At 47.6% G+C, this 18,722-nt stretch overlaps 1 protein-coding gene and 1 pseudogene across 34 annotated transcripts in view; one reads left to right on the top strand and one right to left on the bottom strand.

Moving 5' to 3' along the window:
* Positions 1-10,209: 10,209 nt before the first annotated feature.
* The window catches only part of EPB41 (erythrocyte membrane protein band 4.1), a 188,075-nt gene continuing 179,562 nt past the window's right edge, over positions 10,210-18,722 (bottom strand). For 33 of the 34 annotated variants that reach the window (XM_073317288.2, XM_073317254.2, XM_073317261.2 and 30 more), the window contains 2 exons: positions 18,323-18,430; positions 10,210-15,220 (listed from right to left, as the gene is read on the bottom strand). In XM_073317288.2, coding sequence (XP_073173389.1) covers positions 18,332-18,430 — 99 coding nt within the window. In that variant the 3' untranslated portion in view covers positions 10,210-15,220; positions 18,323-18,331. The remainder of the gene's footprint in view (positions 15,221-18,322; positions 18,431-18,722) is intronic. The other variant, XM_073317265.2, reaches the window with a different exon arrangement.
* On the top strand, positions 16,273-16,587 carry LOC140900281 (NADH dehydrogenase [ubiquinone] 1 alpha subcomplex subunit 1 pseudogene; annotated as a pseudogene).

Here is an 18,722-nt window from a genome sequence, read left to right as displayed (position 1 = left end):
GGTTGCTAAAAGCCCCGGCCCTGTGCCGCTCCCGGAAGTGGCTGGCATTTCCGTGCGGTGGGGGGCGGGCAGGGGGTCTCAATGCGCTGCTCCTGCCTTCAGGTACCGCCCCCACAGCTCCTATGGGCTGGGAATGGGCAACTGCAGCCAATGGGAGCTGCGGGGGCGGTGCCTGTGTCCTGCAGGGAGGGGCAGCACACGGAGCCATGTGGAAAACCTGCTTTTCACCCCGCCCCACAGTTACATGCCTTCAGAACAGAGTGATCAGGGTATATACAGAACGCCTTACATAGCATCTGTACGCATGGTCTCCAACTTTGTAATGTGCCGGGGGTGCTCCGCGTGCCACCCTTGCTTGTCCCCCTCTCCCACCCCCAGCGCCTCCTGCATGATCATGGTGGGCTGGAGGGGCAGGTGCTGATTGGGGGGCGCCGGGGGATGCTTAGCACACACCATTTTTTCCCCCATGGGTGCTCCAGTCCCAGAGCACCCACAGAATCAGTGCCTGTGTCTGTGCGATACAGATTTTTATTCGAGACCTCCCATGACACTTCGAGCTAGAATGTAACTGTCAGAGCCAGCGGACTCCTGTGATTCTTAGGCCCCCTTTACACCCTCTGCCACTTGGCCTCAGAGCTCCTCGCGGCAGAGTCAATGCAGTGGGTTACAGGAAAATGGCAGACGTGGGGAGGGATGATAGAGGGGCCAGGGCAGCTAGGCTGATTTGATCTCAGCCAGCATGTTCTGTGCATTTTCCAGTCCCTTTCCTAAGCACGGATTTCCCCAGAGGGCTTGAAAGGGTGAGAGCAGAAGCAGGACGCAGAAGGGGGTGAGGGACAGTGAAGGAGAAAAGGCAGTGTGAGATCCTCCTGTGGGGACACACCACGGGTCGGGATGGCCCTGACCTGTGGGGTGTTTAAAATCCAAACCTATAGGCTTTTGGGGACCCCGTCCGCTGTAACGGGCTGACCCAAACCTCCTACGTCCAGGCTTGTTTGGAATGCAGGGCCCATTGCTTGAGACCGTGTGTGTAACTTGGTGACTCTACCTCTGCTTCCGGACAAGAGGTTGGTGGTAGGAGAGGCCCTGGAAGGGGAGGCTGAGAGCAGGGTTAGGAGCAGCTTTAAGGATGGCAGGCAGCAGCTGGGTGGGAAGGCAGGAATGGCCCTTAAACTGGGAGAGTTCCAGGCCTCCAGGGCATCTGTTTACCCTGCCCGCGCAATAAGCCAGTCGGCTTGTTAATTTCACTGGTGCATCTGGGCAATGGAGTCTGCTGGGGCTCAGGATAAAATGCCAACTTCTGTAACAACTGGCTGGGAGAGGCCTAGAAACCAGGATGTTTCCAAGGATGTAAGCTCGCCTTCCTGGCAGAGCTGTCTGCGTCCTGGCTGACACGTTATACCTGACTGCAATCAGTGTTACAGCATCTTTCCCTGCTTCCAAAGGAAAAAACACACACCCCGCCCCCCCCCCCCCCCGCAAACTAAAGCCAAACCACAGAACTGGGGGAGGGGAGCAGAAGAGAAGCTACAGTTTACGTAGGCCCTACCCAAACAAGGAAGTGTGCTTCCTTTGGGTGGTGCTCTAATGTTAATCACTGCTATTACCTGAGCGACTCTGACATTAACGAAGATGTGAGTTCACAGGTCAGCAAGGAGAGATGTGCAGATTCGAGGAGCCCTCTAGAAACACTGGGGGGGGGGGGGGAGTGAGCAGCAGGGGGCGGGACAGAACAAAAGACTGTTGAGGAGGAACAATGAACAAGTGAGTAACATCTGGGCACCTTTCACAAAAGCCAAAGCTATGGCATGTAAAGAAACAAAATGCCAAGAGCCCAGAACAGCCCTGGACTCCCCCTCCCCAATAACCTCCTATAAATAACACGCTGTTTAGAAGCTCATCCGAGGGTGTTGCAGACATGGGAGAGTCAAACAAAGAAATCTCCTCTCCTCCTACGCACCGGCACTAGCCCCAGTACCCTTTTAAGGTAAAACTTTCCCTAGTTCCACGTCTGTAGCATGACCTCTCTCTCCTCCCAGCACCATCCTTCGAAGGCGTCTCATTCGAATGCACTTTTCTCCCTAACTTTGGCTTCACAGACCAGACCCCACATTTGAGCATCAATAGGGCTAAGGGGGGGATTGAACACCTTGCCTGGACCATCTGAGGGAAGAACCCCCATGGCAAAAAGCACACAGTCCTGTATAAACATCCCCTGCCTTGTGTTGGCGAGGAGAGGAGGTGGCCAGAGGACACCGAGCAAAGAAGGGGCTGGAGAAGATAGATCAGGATATCCTGCCCCAGAGTACAGGATCAAAGTGACGTTGGATGGTATTTTTCTTGCACAAGGCTGAGTAGCCTCTGGGACTCATTGCTACATGATCTCTACCGAGGCAAAGCATTGAACAGGATTGGACGTATAGCTGGAGAACAAAGGTATTTGGAGTAATCATGGTGAAGCAGTAGAGACCAGCCAGGAGTGCTATCAGCTATCATGCTTCATGGCTGAAGCTGATACCCTACCCCCTCTCATGGCCACCTGCAGGATTTCTTTCAACCTTCCTCTGAAGCAGCTGTTGCTCCAGGGTAACTGGACTGGACAGACGATAGGGCTGAGTCAGTCTGGCAAGGTCCATGTTGCATCCGCCCTTTCAGGCCAGTGGAGCCGGAGCAATGGGCTAGAAATAGTATGTGTGCAATACGCCCAGTAGGTCTCGCTAAGCAGTGATGGGCCCTGAATTGGTGCTGCCGCGCCCGGCCCCACACACTAAAAAACGCTAGATATAGCCACCTGGAGGGGTGTGGGCTTGTCCCCTGCTTAGCAGTTAGAGCGCGTCCCATGCCCACAGTGCCATGTGCAGATAAACTAGTGAATCCCTGCTTTGAATGGGTAGGCATGCCCCCTTGGACTGGAGCCCCCTCCCCCCAGCGGGGAAGGGGTTAAAGCAGCATGACTCCCCACCCCCACCCGTTTGCAAGGGAGGGGCTGGATGAGAGCATCAGGCCTGGGGAAGGAGAGAGCCCAGCAGCGGCCTGGGTGGGCACTGTTGTGTCGAGGGCATTTTAGTGTCTCTTGGCAACCGAGCTTGGCTCTGCCCTCTTGCTGCTGCATGGGCGCTCGCCGGCCCCCCTGGCGAGTCGGGGAGTGGGTGGCTGCTCCTTTGCCCAAGGGAACACACTGGCCCTTGCCAAGCCCTGACGCTTCCCACCCCTCAGCGGCAGACGGACACTAACAAGGTCTCTAAACCCAAGGAGAAATTATCCTTGACAGGTTTCATTCAGAGCCAGCGCAAGGCAGACTAAGCAACTGAAGCTCAAGGGGGGGAGGGTATTAATTACTGTTGTGTGGGGGGTGGAGGAGGGCACATATTCCTGCTTAGGGCCACCAAGGGTCTAGCACCGCCACTGGCTTCATTGGTCCTGCCAAAGCCATGAACAAAGCTGCTTTTTCTTCAGTGCGAGCTGCTGGCACGATAGCTGTTTCCACGGACCCAGCCGAGCTACCTGCATACCATCGCCGCTGCGGGAGGCCCAGGCGTGGCTCTCCGGTCCCATCCAGCCTGGGGCGAGCTGCGATGTGGACGGCAGCCCCCTTTTCTCCTGGCCTGGGCGTACGGCCCCCAGGGACCTGCAGGCCCCAGCTGCGTATGATGATAGGCCTCTGGACTAGCCCTCAGCTGGGCCAGTTCTGGGGTCAGTGTTGCCGGGCAAGGCCCAGCGGCAGCACTCTGGCTTCATGGCACCTGGCTTCGGATTCCCCTTTAGCTCTGAGGGCTGGGGAGGGATTTTCCTACCAGAGTGTTGCTGTCTATCACCGCCCCCTACAGACCCGAACGGGAGTTCATTCCAGGTCTGGCTCTGGGGGGAGGCTCGAGCTCTTGATTACCCTGAATGCCCCAATGAGCCCTCTCTGTAAGTGTCATCCAGCCAGGTGTGCGAGCCCAGCTCCCTGCAGGAAGGGGTGGGAGCCTGCAGACTGCGTCCCTGTGACTAACCTGAGGGCTTTAGCCTCCACTCCGCTCCCCGAGGCTCCTGGAATAAGGCAGGCTGCCTCCCCGCTCCCGCCAACCCTGGCTTCTTGATTCTTTCAGCTGCCGAATCCTGGTGAGGTTGTTCTGTGCAGGGAGGGAGACGGGGCTTTTAAAAGGGTAACTTCAGTGCTGGCGCGAGGTGACTGGCAGCCCTGGAGAGCGGATTATCGCAGCGCATGCCTTGCTCCCGCTACCTTGTCCACGCTTTGCTTCTTCCCTGCCACAGTCCTCTGCTCTCAGGGCCGGCTCCAGGCACCAGCATCCCAAGCAGGTGCTCGGGGCGGCAGAGTTTATGCGGCGGCGGCTTCTCTCGCTCCTGTCATCCATGGTGACCGTTTTTTTCACTGCTTGGGGCGGCAAAAACCATAGAGCCGGCCCTGTCTGCTCTGCTCAAGGTCCCTCCAGTCTCTCCCCCAGCCCTTGGCTCACTGTAGCTGCCTCTTTGTACGTTGTTGTCTTCTAGGCCGGCGAGCAGAACTGCATTCTAGGTACGCTTGCAGCAAGGCACTCGAAGTTCCCTGGCTGTATTTGTGACATCCTGTCTGCTTCGGTCTAGAAATAGCACTGGTGTCTCGAGCAGCCTCTGACTGCAAGTTCTTGTTTAGTTTGCTGTGTACAGCCACTTCCAGCTCTGCCCTGGCCTGGTGTCTGTTCCCCTTCCTGGGCAAAGGACATTTGTAACAGCCAGCGCTTGGACAGATGCTTAATGCAGGTGGACAAACTTCGTCATCCCCTGGGGCGGGGGAAGCTTAGGCCTGGAAGCCAAGTGAGTGTCTGTGGATGAGGGTCAGAGCTAGAATTAAAACCCAGGGATCCTAACTCCCACGCGGGGACACTCAGATGTTCAGGACTTGGGATGGCTGGGCTGGAGGCATTGGGCCACATGCCCTGTGCTCAGGGGCTGTGGGGGCGGCTACGTGCTGCCTACCTGGTGCTGGGCTGGCTGGGGGCTAGTCTCCCCAGCCGGTGAGTCACTTGCTGCCCATGGGGTGACGTTGGGGTTAGTAACCTGTAGTTGATTTTCCTCCGCTTCTAGCCCATGCAGAACAGGGTAACAAACTTTGTTCCCAGTTCATGAATTCGATGCTGGTCATTCACTGACCATATACTTATTTCAGCCCCATCTTCCACTCTATCCTGATCGGCCCTAGGTCCTCACATCATGCCTAGCCCCAGGGAATCGGGCCTGAGCCCTGTGTTACATCATCTGGCTTCTTGCTGGGGCTTGCCTGCTGCCAATTTGACTTTATTGGTTTGGGTTTTTTTCTCTCTCTAATTAAATTGGCCTTTCTTAATCTATGAAATCCCTTCAGATGGTGGCAAAACCCAGCCAGATCCCTCTCTGCTACTTGATCTCACCGGCCTTTCTCAACTCCCCACTAACGATTCTACAAACCTCCATGGCCGCCTGCTTTTGGGAAGTGATCTCTCAGGAGCTGAGCGAGCCCAGCTCACAGACATCCTAGGAGGGTGTCAGTGGCAAACTCCAGCCAGCTGCCTGGGTCAGCTTTTATAGGCATCCAGGCCCCAGGACGAAGGCAGCAAGAGAATGTAAGGTAGTGGGCATGTTGCTGTGACCTCCTGCACAGGAGAAACGTGATGAGCTATGTAATAAGGCACCTGTGCCGGTGCTGAGTCTGGCTAACTAAACCTTTCCCCCTGTAGCAAGACAGTTCTGGCGCCAAAGCATCCCAAGAGCACGTTCACCCTGAGTGACATTCTCGCCTGCATAGTGCCCTCCCCAGCCTAGGTTTCATACAGCACAGAAGGATGAGAGGCTGCATCTAGGCTGATGTGCAGCTTCTCGGAGAAAATAGAGTGCCAAGTGGGATCAGGCCGGGAACTGGAAGGATGGATCTGAATTGAGTTCCGCTAAGTGGCAGCTTATTTTCTTCACGGATGACATTAAATAATGCAAAGGAAGGAGATGGAGGGGTGATGTCTTGCTGGACTCTTTGCCTGCTCGTGTGGTTTAAACACACGGGCTTTCTTTAAACAAACCAGAAGGGCCATCGTGTTCTTGACTCAGTAAAATACAGTGACTGTTGGGCAATCTCCAGTCAGTTACTTTCAAATACGGAGAGAAATCTCTAACTTATCTAGATTGAGACGCCTCTTAAAGAGGCCTGATTTTCAGTCTCTTTTGAAAATGGAGGCATCTCCTTTTTAAAACAGTCATTCTTGTTGGTCCTTGTGTGGTTGCTCACAAAGCCCTGGTAGCTGTCTGCACTGGACAGATTTATCCCCTTACAAACCTGGCTGGATGTTTAGTACAAATCTTCCTCCCAGTTCAGCTGTGCGGTTTTGTAACAGACGGAAAAATAGCTTAAGGAAGGAATTGGGGAGGGATGTCTAACACTTGTGCCTTTATATTTCACCACATCCCTGTCTTTTTACACTGAAGGATTGTAAACCCACAGACTAGACGTGTAAATAATTCAATTAAGCATCACTAAACATGTTTCCTTCATTTTCTTAGTCTGTTGCAAATCTAACTTTCTTGCCCCACTGGCTTTGGAATATTTTGCTGGGATGCAGCATGCTATCAGTGTCAGTCCAGCTCAAGAGACTGGATAGGATATTTCACATCCTCTTTAAATAGCCCTATCCTGGGGAAGTGAGCACTTTGGAGGGTTGGATGCACATTGTGATACTAATGAGGTTAGACAGAGCAAGGGCGTACCCCAGCATTAGAGCGAAAAGGGAGCTAGAGAGCCTTATATGCACAGCCTAAGAGGCTTACTTTCTATGGTATTTTGTTTGAAAATGTATTAAACAGCTCTTATGTGTGCATGCTGTATTAAGTAAATCAAGTTCTTCGGAAGGATTATGAAGAATCCAGTCATGGCAGTGATCTTCACCCAACGATTTCTAGAAGATTTTTAATTTCCCTCACTGTGGGGGGAGCTAATGGTTAGAATGGCTTGAAAGCGCACTGGCTTAAGGCCGTTGTTAGTTTTTCAGTAAGGCCAGCGTTATGATGTCAGTAAAATAGAGACACAGATGTGTTTTGATGCTGAGTGTGCATCTGCTTCCAGCATTCTACAAGCATGAATCCCTCAGGGCTGGGATTCACAAAGGTCTTAAGGTACTGACTTTACGGATTTCAAGGGCAGTTAAATAGCATTGGGAATCCCCCCCAGGTAAAATATCTCCCTTTTGCAGCTGGGTAAACTGAGGCACAACAACCAAGCCATTAAACTTCTCCACCTCTACCCCTGGAAGCCTGTCGGCAACAGATCATGTTCAATCCCGCATATGGGCTGAAAAGTTTTAGGCAGGGGCTGGCTAAGGATTGGGAAAGCTGGGTTCTGTTCTACAACTCTGCTACTTAGTCACAGGATGATCTTGGGAAAGTCCCTTTAATTTCTTTCACACCAAAGACACTGGGGAGCCCACAGTCTCAGGAAACTGAGGGGCTGAACAGCAGCTCTATAGCCTGGTGTGCATACACTCTAGTTCAGAGCAGGAAAGGACAGCTCAGGTGCTGCTGTGCGTTTCTGCTAACCCTTGCCACGAGAAAGCAGGGAATTCATTACAAATGAGCAGCAAAGACTCAGGCTGGGTGCATGGATGAAACAAAGGTGCCAGATTTGCTGCATCATTAATTCCATCCTTTCAGCATTCTTGTCTACAACCTGGAGCAGCTGCGCTGGAGAATACAGACAGGTGCCAAGGGCAGGATAACATTTGCTTGGGTTGTGGCTGAGGAAACTGAACAAGCAGCAATATCGTGGAGGAAAAGCTGTTGTGGTACAATTAATCTGACTCAGTGTATCATTCTCCGGCAGAGCTGCTCACAACCCCAAGGTGAAGGGGTAGACTGGAGCAGAACCAGCTTCTACTAGTTCATAGTCCCAGGCAGTGGCATAAGTGTTCCATCTCATCCAGGATCTTGTAACTTGCTAACACCCAGTAACCACATGCTAGAGAGGAAGGTACAAGACACAGCAGTGGGCAGCTGCTTGTTCAGTTCTTGTTCAGAACTGAAGTGGAAGTGATTGAACCTTACTTCATCCTAGAAGTGCAATGTCAAACTTCATCTCCACCTACTGCTCTCCCTCCTAGCTGAAGCACAAGGGCCAGCATTAGAATTAAACTCTAACCAGCTTACCCTCCTTATTGCTGTCGCTCTCAAACGTGCAGCAGGCACGACTGTGGTGTGTAATGGTTCTCCTGTCACAGGTAAAAGAACAGCCAGTGGGAGGAGTTGGAGCAGAGCATGGAGTCGTCAGGATTGCTAGGTTCCGTTCTTGGCTCTTACCTTGGGTTAGGATACAGCTCATTCCAGTCAAGTCAGGGTCCAGTGTGCTAGGATGGTTCTTGGTTGCTTTTCCCCATCCATACCAGCTGGATTTCCTTACCCCTATTCCCAAGAATACTGCATCAGAGAGTACTGATTATGAGTAACCCTCTACATGGCTGTTGCCTTCTCTTCATTCCCCTTTCCTACAGGACCTTCATTCAGAAGCTCTTTGCTAGTAAGAAGCAGTCTCTTGGGGGTCCTGTAACAGGCAGAGTTGATCTGATTAGGCTGGGACTGAATGAGGGGTATCTAATACCAAAAGGGCAAAGGCCCAGTATAGATGCAAGCATGACCAAAAAAAACTATTCTCCTAGCTCTAGGGAGTGAGTGAGGTCTACCTGAGTCCTCTGAATAGGGTGTGGTTAGGTATAAACTATGTATACTGAAACTTTATGCAGCTAGCGTAGACTGACTTGTGTTCAGTGGATTGGTGCTTTGGGGATATTTGGGTAAAATTTTCCACAGCAGCTAAGTCACTTTTGAAGACTGGATGTAAACTTCTAAGTCACTTAGCTGCTATGGAAAATTTCCCCCTTGTGTCCAGCGGGACAGTCCTTGATGATTTAACTGGGAATTGGTCCTGCTTTGAGCAGGGGGTTGGACTAGATGACCTTCTGGGGTCCCTTCCAACCCTGATATTCTATGATTCAACCTCACTGCAGGAGGCTTTAGCATGTTCAACAAAGCAGAAACAAATCAATTAAAAGTGGAGGTTTATGAGAGCAAATGCTGCTGTAGCCTAAGTCTAGTGCAGAGTTGTGGAGAACTCTAGTGGTCATTTCCCTGAACTACAGGTAAAGCTGCAAATGCAGGACAGCCTGCAAGGGTTCATCAGTGAAGGCTCTGGATCCTTCAGAGCACAGGTGGCCAACCTAAGCCTGAGAAGGAGCCAGAATTTACCAATGAACATTGCCAAAGAGCCACAGTAATACATCAGCAGCTCCGCATCCGCTACCCACCTCCAGCCCCCAGTGCCTTAGGTTAAGTTACCATAGGGTCTACACCACGCCGGGAGGGGGGGGGGTGTTGATGGAAGAAAATCTCCCGTCGATTTACCTTACTCTTCTAGTCAGGGGTAGAGTACAGGGGTCAACTGGAGCACGATCTGCAGTTGATTTGGTGGGTCTTTACTAGACCCGTTAAACTGACTGCCAGTAGATCAATCTCAGAGCATTGATTCCCCACTGTAGTGTACACCCGCCCTAAGTGTTCCTGAGCCACTACAGGTAGTCTACATTTGAAGTGCTGCAGCTCTAATTAATCTGCCTTCCTGAGAGGCAGTAGCTAGGTCACTTGAAGAATTCTTCTACCAGTTTAATGCTGTCTACACCAGAGGTTAAGTCAGCTTCATTAGGTCAGTCTGGATGTGGATTTTTCACACCCCTGAGTGACAGTACCTGAGTCAACCTAACTTTAGTGTAGAGCAGGTGTTGGATTCCTAAATCACTTTTTGAAAATGGGACTAAGAGTCACTTAAGCACTCTTGAAAACTTTATCCCAGTCTTATTCTGGGAGTACCACTGAGGTCACTAAGAATGTAGAGACTCTGAGGAAGGCTTCAGAGCTGGTGTTCACAGTAATAGGATTTTACTTTGAGATTCTTCACAATTCAAGCTTGTAGGGTGAAATATACCTTTGCTAGCTAAAAAAGGCCTTGTCTATACTCATGAAAGTTGATCCAGAATAAGAATTTAAATTAGATTAAGTCCATGGCTGGATGCTCCTATTCTGGAATAAAAGCATCTGCCCATGGAGTTAATTTGGAATGGCTACTTCACGACAACCAAGCCATAACTCTCCGTGCAGACAAACCCTGAGTGAGCAGACTGTGCTGGACAAGGGAAGTTTTTTTTTTTAAAAAAAAGACAGGAATGCAGTAGTTTGAAAAATTATTGAAAAATGCAATACAAGAAACAATATTAACACTTAGGTCTGTCTAAACACTACAACAACTTTCCCTTTGAATTACTACAAAAGTCCAAAATAACAGCTTCTGTCATTTACTATTCAATCTATAAAGATTTGCCAGTTTTAAGTCTGTTGTGATATTTCCTATTTGTTGTAAAGAAAAGATGTAAACAGCTATTCTAGACAATTCACAATTGTCTTAAAAAATGTACAAAGCTCCTTCATATTTGCAACTAAATTTTGATTAAACTTGTAAAAAACCCCATGGTTGGGACACAAACATCTCTTAAGGTAATTGTACATTGTATGAAATCAGCAAACTAAAGTTTACTAAAATCAGAACTCAGTCAGTCCTTTAATACAGCTGTATTGCTTGGAGATTGCAGTCTGGAAACCAAAGCTGCCTTTCCAGGTTAATTAATCAGAGGTCTTGCTTCTCCTGCCTTCCTTTCTATACATTCATTCATATATAAATAGCTTCCGTAAAGTGTATACTATACAATCAAGCCAGTCTCTGGCTTACCTCCTGGACTGGGAATAGCTGAGAACATTCATATCTTATCAATACAGACCTTGTTCACATGTTACATTGACATGAGCAGCACTGGTCCCTGAAAATTCACAGTTCATGGTGGACCAAATTTTAAAACTCAATCTGATCAACTCATTGTAGGAGAAAAAGGTGAAAAGTGGGATAGGGCACAGGCAGTTTTGCAGCCCTGTCTTGCAAAGGTAGAAGTTAATTTAGTTAGTAGTAGTAGGTAGAGTGAATCTCACTAAAAGCTATTTTCTTCCCTGTCCCTCTATGAAAAGCTCAACTGCTTCAGTAGGAGCAGTTCCAGTGGCAACCCCTATTCCTCTCCGAGATCTGGACTAGGAGAACCTTCTGCTTGTAAAAACTTGCTCCTCAGAAGTATGCTGGGGTTGCCTGGGTGTGGCAGCTAGGAATCCCTACTGAAAGGTCACCAGTGCCCAAGGGGAAAAGTTTGGCCTGTCTTCAGAAGCCAGTTTGGTTTGCACTGTGTTTTGTCCCACGAAGAGAGCACTGACGTGTAATATCAAAGGGTGAACAGAAGAAACAAGTGCACTTAACGCTATCTAAAAGTTCTACTACTCTATGTCTTGTCCCTTTTTAAGAAGGGTACTATTGCCAAGGCAGACGCCTGTAACATGCTAGGAAATGCTTGTGTACCATTGTTTGGGAAAGGAAAAACTTCTCACCAACAAGAAACTCTTCTGGATCTTAGACAAGTCAAGATTTCTGTTCCTTAGGAGGAGATGATTTTTTTTTTTTTAAATAAGATCAAACTTCGTGCTGCCTCTGCTTTATTGAACAAGGTTGGGTGTGAACTAAGTTACAGCTGTGTCAAGGTCCTTAGTACTTCCTTCACTACTTAAAGTGGCATATCTAAACCTTCACAACCACTATATGCCTTTAAGTGCCATGAGCAGATTAAACATTTGGTGGCTCTAAAAGTCCCATGAAGCCAGCTATGAAGAACTAGGAAACTTTTTATGAATATTGTGTATACTGCTTGCAATAGCATGTTAGAGCAACCAAACAGGAAAGGCAAAACAATGACCTAGATAATGAGCATCCCAGCAAATGCTCAACCACACCTGCCAAATTATTAGTTGTACCCACCAGGTGCCAGCAAAGCTACAGAGATGTTTTTACCCCTCCCTTTTCAGCCTTAGTAAGACAGTAGCCAGTTGTAGGATTTACCCTAAGAAAGGGAAGGGGAGACAGGTTTGGCAGCAGACTGAAAAGGGCTGTGGAGATGCAAACGAACCCTCAGATTCAGGAGCAGGGGCTGGTATAAACTGGGCCTACCTAAGCTATGGTTAGAGAGGTTGACTCATACATATAGGCCTCTTAGGGCTTGGCTGCACTTGCACGTTATACCGCAATAAAGCCTCCTAGAGCTCTCTACCTTACTCCCTTGTCCACACTGGCAAGGCACATGGAGTGCTCCTGGTACTCCACTTCCACAAGAGGATTAACAGCTGTTGTGTGTTGGGTGAGACGCTGCAGCTCCAGTGTAATTGAGGAGTTAAGTGACAGCGCTTTGATTGACCTCTGGAAACATCCCATTAACTAAAGTGGCCTCTCTTGTCTTTGTTGTGAACTCTGAAAGGGCCATTTCCGCATTCCTCCCAAGCTCCGTTTGGGAGTGAAACTGCTTATCTGGTCCGAGAAAAAAACAAACACCTAATGTTTGCTTTGAGTGAGAGAGAGAGAGGTGGGGGAAGGAGTGGGTCTGAACTTACAAGACAGCATGCTGACAAGCTCTCAGCACCCCAAAAATCCACTCTCTCTCCCCCCACATACACACTCCATCCCCCCCACTCCATTTGAAAAGCACATTGCAGCCACTTGAAAGCTGGGATAGCTGCCCATAACGCACCACTCCCAATACAGCTGCAAGTGCTGCAAATGTGGCCACGCCAGTGCGCTTTCAGCTCTCAGTGTGGACAGACTGGAGCGCTTTCCCTAGTGCGCTCTCTGAAGCCTGGTTTAACCCAAAGTGTAGACAAGCCCTTACTAACCCTCTGTGCTATATACCTTCCGGGTGGATGAATGAGTGAAATGCTTTGTTTTGACAAAATTGTGTCACTGCAAGCTTATTCTGGGAGGAAATTGCCTTACAGATGCCCAATCAGGTTGGGCCTGTCAGATTTTTGTGGTTGGTAAACAGAGGGCCTGGAGCTCCCATCTAAAGACCATGTGGTTCCACCCAGAGCAGGAAACCAGGTTTGTCAGCCAAAGGGTGCAACCCTGAGAGACTGAAAGGGGTCTAAATTGCAGTTCACCAGCAAATTGCACATTTAAATGTCTGCCTAGAGGAGGTAAAGTAGCATTCCCCCAAAACAGCTGCCTTCATAGGAAGCAAGATGCTGATAACTACACCAGTATTCAAGTAGCTCCATAATCCTTTCAAAGATAGTGTCTCTAGCCAATACTAACAATTTACTTTAAGGTGGGGTGCAATTTTAATTGTAAAGACAGTGCCATTTAAAGACAATTTTCAACCAAATAGTAAGTCATTGAGTCTAGCTCAGTCTTCTACCTCTTTTTAAAACAACAAAAAACATCATCAAACTTTAAGTGAAGCACTTACTGCCAGTTTCTTCTCATCCTGGAATGTAGCTTAGCAGCAAAGGGCTCTTCTCCCTCACGGCTAGAGGTATGCCACACCAGATACAGAATTACAACTTCAAAGCTCTATCTTTAAAAAAATATTGCTCGCAACTCTATTCATTACAAAACTTTAAAATATTGCTGGAAAGAAAAACCAGGGCATGATTAAGAGGTTTCCATTAAATCCAAACAGGTGGTGGTGATCTCCTGCTGCTGTCTACCCCCATAAAAGCATTACTCTCTCATTTTGAAAATCATGATTAACACCACAGTGGTCACCTTACAAATTTATGGATCATCTCCAGGTAGAAAATTCCATTCACACACATTCTCTCTAAAAATACTTTAAAAAATATTACAATTAAAAAAACAACCTCTACTAAGTATGCCATAAGCTGCTATAGTGGATATGACAGGAGTATCTAGAAATAATATTTTCAGTGCTTTATTGGTAAAGTACATGGGGTGTTGTTTTAAAACCAGCAGCTGTCATTATAGACCTGAATGCACCATCATCCAGAAGCTGAAAACTGCAGCCAGCTCTGGCCCTGGTGTTTCATTGCAGCATGGCAGTGAAGGAGCCAATGTACTACAGAACCTTAATTTATGTGGAGAGGGGAATGCCAGTGATCTGAGCATGTGCACTTTCCAAACAGTTTGACTCTGTTCCCACTGGTTGCTATAACCTACAGCTATGAGAATGTCTTGGACTGCCAGCCCAAATCAAGCTTACATGTCTAGAAAGGTGAGAGTGTCTGAGAGATGATTTTAAATTAAATTAAGATTATACACACCCTGCCCTGATTTGTGGGTAATGTGCTTAGCTTTAAATAGTACTGGAAAAAACATGATTTACAAACTTATTTAAAAATTAAACATAAATAAAAGTCTGACACTGAGAAATCAACTATTGCAAATGCTGCATAGCCTACCATATAGCATTCAGAGCCCAAACCCCTTAACCACACATTTCTATATACTTATTTAAATGGCATCTAGAAAGCAAAAATAGATAGGTAGCATTCAGTAGAAATGCAGTCTCTGAGGAGCAGGAAGGGGTAGTGCCCTGTCACAGTTCTCTTAAAGCTCTAGTATTCACAGTAAAATAGAGATGTGAAGCAACTTCCAGTATTCCTTAATCTAGCCAACTACTGAAATGTGTGAATATTACACCACAAAAAACCCCCACTATGTTCAAACAACATCAATGGACCAAAACCCATAAAAGCAAGGAAATGCAGAGTAAAGGTATAGAAACTCTGTTTTGTGCACCTGGGTAGCGTGACTTGGAGTTTTCTGGAAATATCTAGGGCCAATCGCAAGAGGAAAGTAGAAATACCACACAATGGCATCTAAGTAAACTGATTCTTCTGGCAGAAGGCCCCATCAATCACTGGGGTTTTCAAACAGCTGTTATTCTAAGGTGCAGTTTCTAAGATACGCATGAGCGTGGCTTAAACCCAGTATATCTGATGAGGCTGAACGAATAAGAAGACTTAAGAACCAACCCTGTTTGTGAGGACCTATGGAGGCTATGCATGAGGGAACGCAAAACTGAAAACCTTTTTTTTAAAAAAACAAACATTCAGTACAGTGAGAAGTATGGCATACTGTGTTTTACAATATAAAAATATTCAAAAGGATCCATTATATTCTGGAAAATCCCAAGTAAATGTCAAAGCATAACTCCTAGTAAGTGATATGAATGTTCAGTTATTGACAGCAAATCTTGTAAATCTGTGGTCTTTGTGCTCCAGGTAGTTTCTCTGCAGTTTTTCCCCCACCGCTCTCTCCTCCCTTTCTGGTGTTCTCTCAGTCAGGGAGAAACATCTCCTAGAAAGACAAGGTTAGGGTGAGTTGCCAGCTTCCTATGGAAACACTCCCAGTAGCACCCAGTGAGGGGCATTTTAACACCACCAACTTCACAAGGTGGTTTCCCCCTTGTTCCCATTTCTCAGATCCTTAAAGCATTGACCATAATTTTCTACCGTGTTTCTAAAAGCCAAGCACCAAAAGATACAATGTGGCACCCTAAATAAGTGCCCTGATTTCTCAGAAGTCCCAAACACCCACAAATCCCAATGAAGAAGCCAATGAGAATTGTGCATGCTCAGCACTTTTGAAAAAGCAGAGTAACTTTATTTAGGAGCCTAAATATGAGACAGGTACTTGACTTTCGGCATGAAGGTTTGAAAGAGAGGCAGTCAATGGCATTTTCCTCCTCCCAAATTTGGCTTTTTAAAATTGTACTGTAGTGATCTCTCCACTGCTCCCCATATTCATCCTCTCTCCACCTCCCAAACTCTCATCCACACACTTTTTGTTTTGAATGGAACACACACGCACACATGTGGACTGTTTAATTACACCTTATCTACATGCTATCTGGCCAAAACATGTTGGTGCACCAATGTAACTGATGCTGAGCATGGCCCTAGGAATAAAATGCTGCTGCCTTTATGGATTCTTAAAGCAGCTACTATGGTTTCCAAACTACTAAGCTGAAAAGCTAGGTATTGAGGTCATAGCAGATCACAGCAACTTTAATTCAAGTTTTGGGGTCTTTTCTAGATTAGGAAAAGAAGCAGATTGACAAATGGCTCTCCTCTGCTTTAGTAGTAAACCTCTGGCCTCAGGGCTAGGGCTGGGATAGAGCCCATCTCATAACCCTTCATTCACTGCTGCAGATAACAGAGCCTAGAAGTGAAGGGGGAAGAAGCGCCTCCACTTCCAGACCTGAGGAGTGCAGCTCCCCATTGGATCCACCATTAAAATGTTACTGCACAACGTCCTCATCAAGTGATGTTGAACTCTGACCCTTTTCACAGCCACTGTAGCTCAAAGAACATGTGCTGGTCGGTGGAGTGGCTCGAGCAGACGCCGGGATGTGGTACGAGATCCTGCCCAGCACGGCCATCATGGGCCTGTGCCTGACCATCCCTGGTGTGTCGCTCATCCACATCCACAGATACCTCAACGGGGGCAAGGAAAAGAGAACTGCTCCTCAGCCCTACCAGTGGCACCTATGGAGAGAGACCGGCGACTGTCGGGGGTTAATGACTACTATTGGTCCAAGGGATTGGAGAACTTTGACTAAGAAGCAACTCGTTGAGTGAAGAGGTCTAGTTCCTGTACAAAGTAGTTTAGCTCCAGTAAACACGCATTTATATTTGATGCAACGTGTTATATGGTGCACATAAACCTGGAAAATGAAAAAAGAAAAAGTAAAAACCACACCCATGTGCCACTGCAGCTAGCAGAGACACCACTGCTCCTTGTGCATACCACCATTTTAATATTGCTGAGAGGAGGGGAGGAGGCCCAGAAAGCACCTCCTCTTGACATTGTCAGACTGCTTCTTTTCCTCCTGCAGACAGACTCAAAGTTTCTAATTTTAGTCAAGGGGTAAACATCAGTCTGTGATCGCTTGTTCTTCTGCACTGCATGATGTTATCAAGACAGAAAGACTGGGGGGTGTGGGGGAGATAGTCATTACAGGTAAATATGCTGTAATGATGCTTTTTCTATATAGGGCTCTAGAATTATCCATGTCATCAAGCTTTTGTTTACATAAACAAGGGTAGGGGATTTCACCTGAGTTTGGCTATTATCAAAACAGAAAAATGATAGTACCTGGTTTTAATTAGGTTATGCTAATACAATAAAATTGGCAAAGTTGTGTTATTCATTCTGATTTCTCACAGCAAAGGCACACCAGGCTTGGACAGTCCTTGCATAGGAGACCTCTAGGGTAAAAGCCAGGAGCTGCAGGAAGTGGTGTTGGCAATTTAGTGAGTGGTGAGGTAGGGGTTCATATTTAACACCCTTGTCTTTTCCTTCTGAGCAAGTGCTAAACCAATGTCCAAGTAACATGGTGTTGGAGACGCTGGATACAAAGTAAAATGGAGATCCTGATCATCCATGGTCATAGATGAAACTTCTTGCAAACATCTGAGCAATTGCCTTCCCTGCAAAGTTAACTCAGATTATACCTAAATTCTGCATCCGTCCACACTCACAAACGTCACTTGTAGCAGCACGAGTTGGCTGGCAAGACCAGAGCTGTAGGCTAAAGCCTGAGTAAGCATAACTAATCAGCTGCTAATACAGCCATGCTGCTGTAGTGTGGACACAGGACTGGCCAAATTCCAAGTTGATTAACGCCATCCAGCCTATCCAAATTAACCTGTTGCTTCATTTGAAACAAATGTTGCTTATCGTTTCCTGTTCTAAGATGGTTGTAGTGTACACGCCCGCCTTCCTATTTTAAAAAAACATTGGTATCGTCATTCTGTCCCACAGACATTTTAGTCCAGTGTATTTCTACTTATGGATAACTAATGGGGTAGCTGCTGCCTGCCTGAATTTGGCGTTTGTTGAAATGATTTCTGCAATACAATAGTTCCTAAAATTCACACTGGCGGTTTTTCCCCTTTTTGTCACCCAAGATTTGAAGCCCCGCTGCCACAGCATCAGCCTGACATCTAATCAGCTGAAGGTAAAAGTAGTCTTACATACTACAAGCATTTTTTTGTTCTGTGTTTTAAAAAACTAACGCAAAGATCCACAGACACAGCGTGCCAGTACACAAAGTGCTGTTCGGTGCACAGTCAACTACACGCTTTTCTCTCTGTACTAGTACTGACAGAGGTGATTCTTGGGGCTCCCAGCCAGTGAAGTTCCACTGCAGCGTAGGTCTGTAAGGCATTTTGATACTTGAAGTACTATGCAAATCAACATATCTGTGCATCTTCCACTTCTAGAGTTACAGAAAGTACCTTGCTAGATCACATTCAAAATACGGATATTCCAAGAGAAACCTAAAAGGCTCGGACAGATTTCTTCAAGGACTCGTGATGTCTGGTCCTCTATGGCTGTAGGTGTTCCCTCCTCAAGTCAGCCTGTGAGTCAGAACACAGATTTCTACCTGCTTACCTAGCCTTGCTATTCTTCAGCAATCTCGGTCTCCTGGTGGACAACGACCTTGGTCACAGACATGTCCGGGTGCTGCTCTTTTGCTTCTTTGATGGCCTGCACGAGAACCTAAGAAAGAAACAGCTCTTCAGAGAAGCACTTTGGGCTGCATACAGCGGAACAGCTGAAAGTGAATTTCACTGCAGTCTCTCCCATGTCACCATACCAGACGCTGGGTGAAATCCTGGCCTCACTGATGTCCACGGCAAAACTCCCGTTCATTTCAATGGAGCCAGGATTTCACCTAGCGGCTGCAGCCTTGAGCAGCAAGGGGAGGGCTGCTGGCCTGCCAACCACTCCCACCCAGAGCAGAGGGGAGCCAATCTGGAACAGCAGGGTGTGAGGGTGTAAAAAGCCTTAG

This window comes from Lepidochelys kempii, chromosome 19 (genome assembly GCF_965140285.1).
Source record: "Lepidochelys kempii isolate rLepKem1 chromosome 19, rLepKem1.hap1, whole genome shotgun sequence".
In the NCBI taxonomy this organism is placed as follows: Eukaryota; Metazoa; Chordata; order Testudines; family Cheloniidae; genus Lepidochelys; species Lepidochelys kempii.
This window is presented reverse-complemented; position numbering and strand designations above follow the sequence as displayed.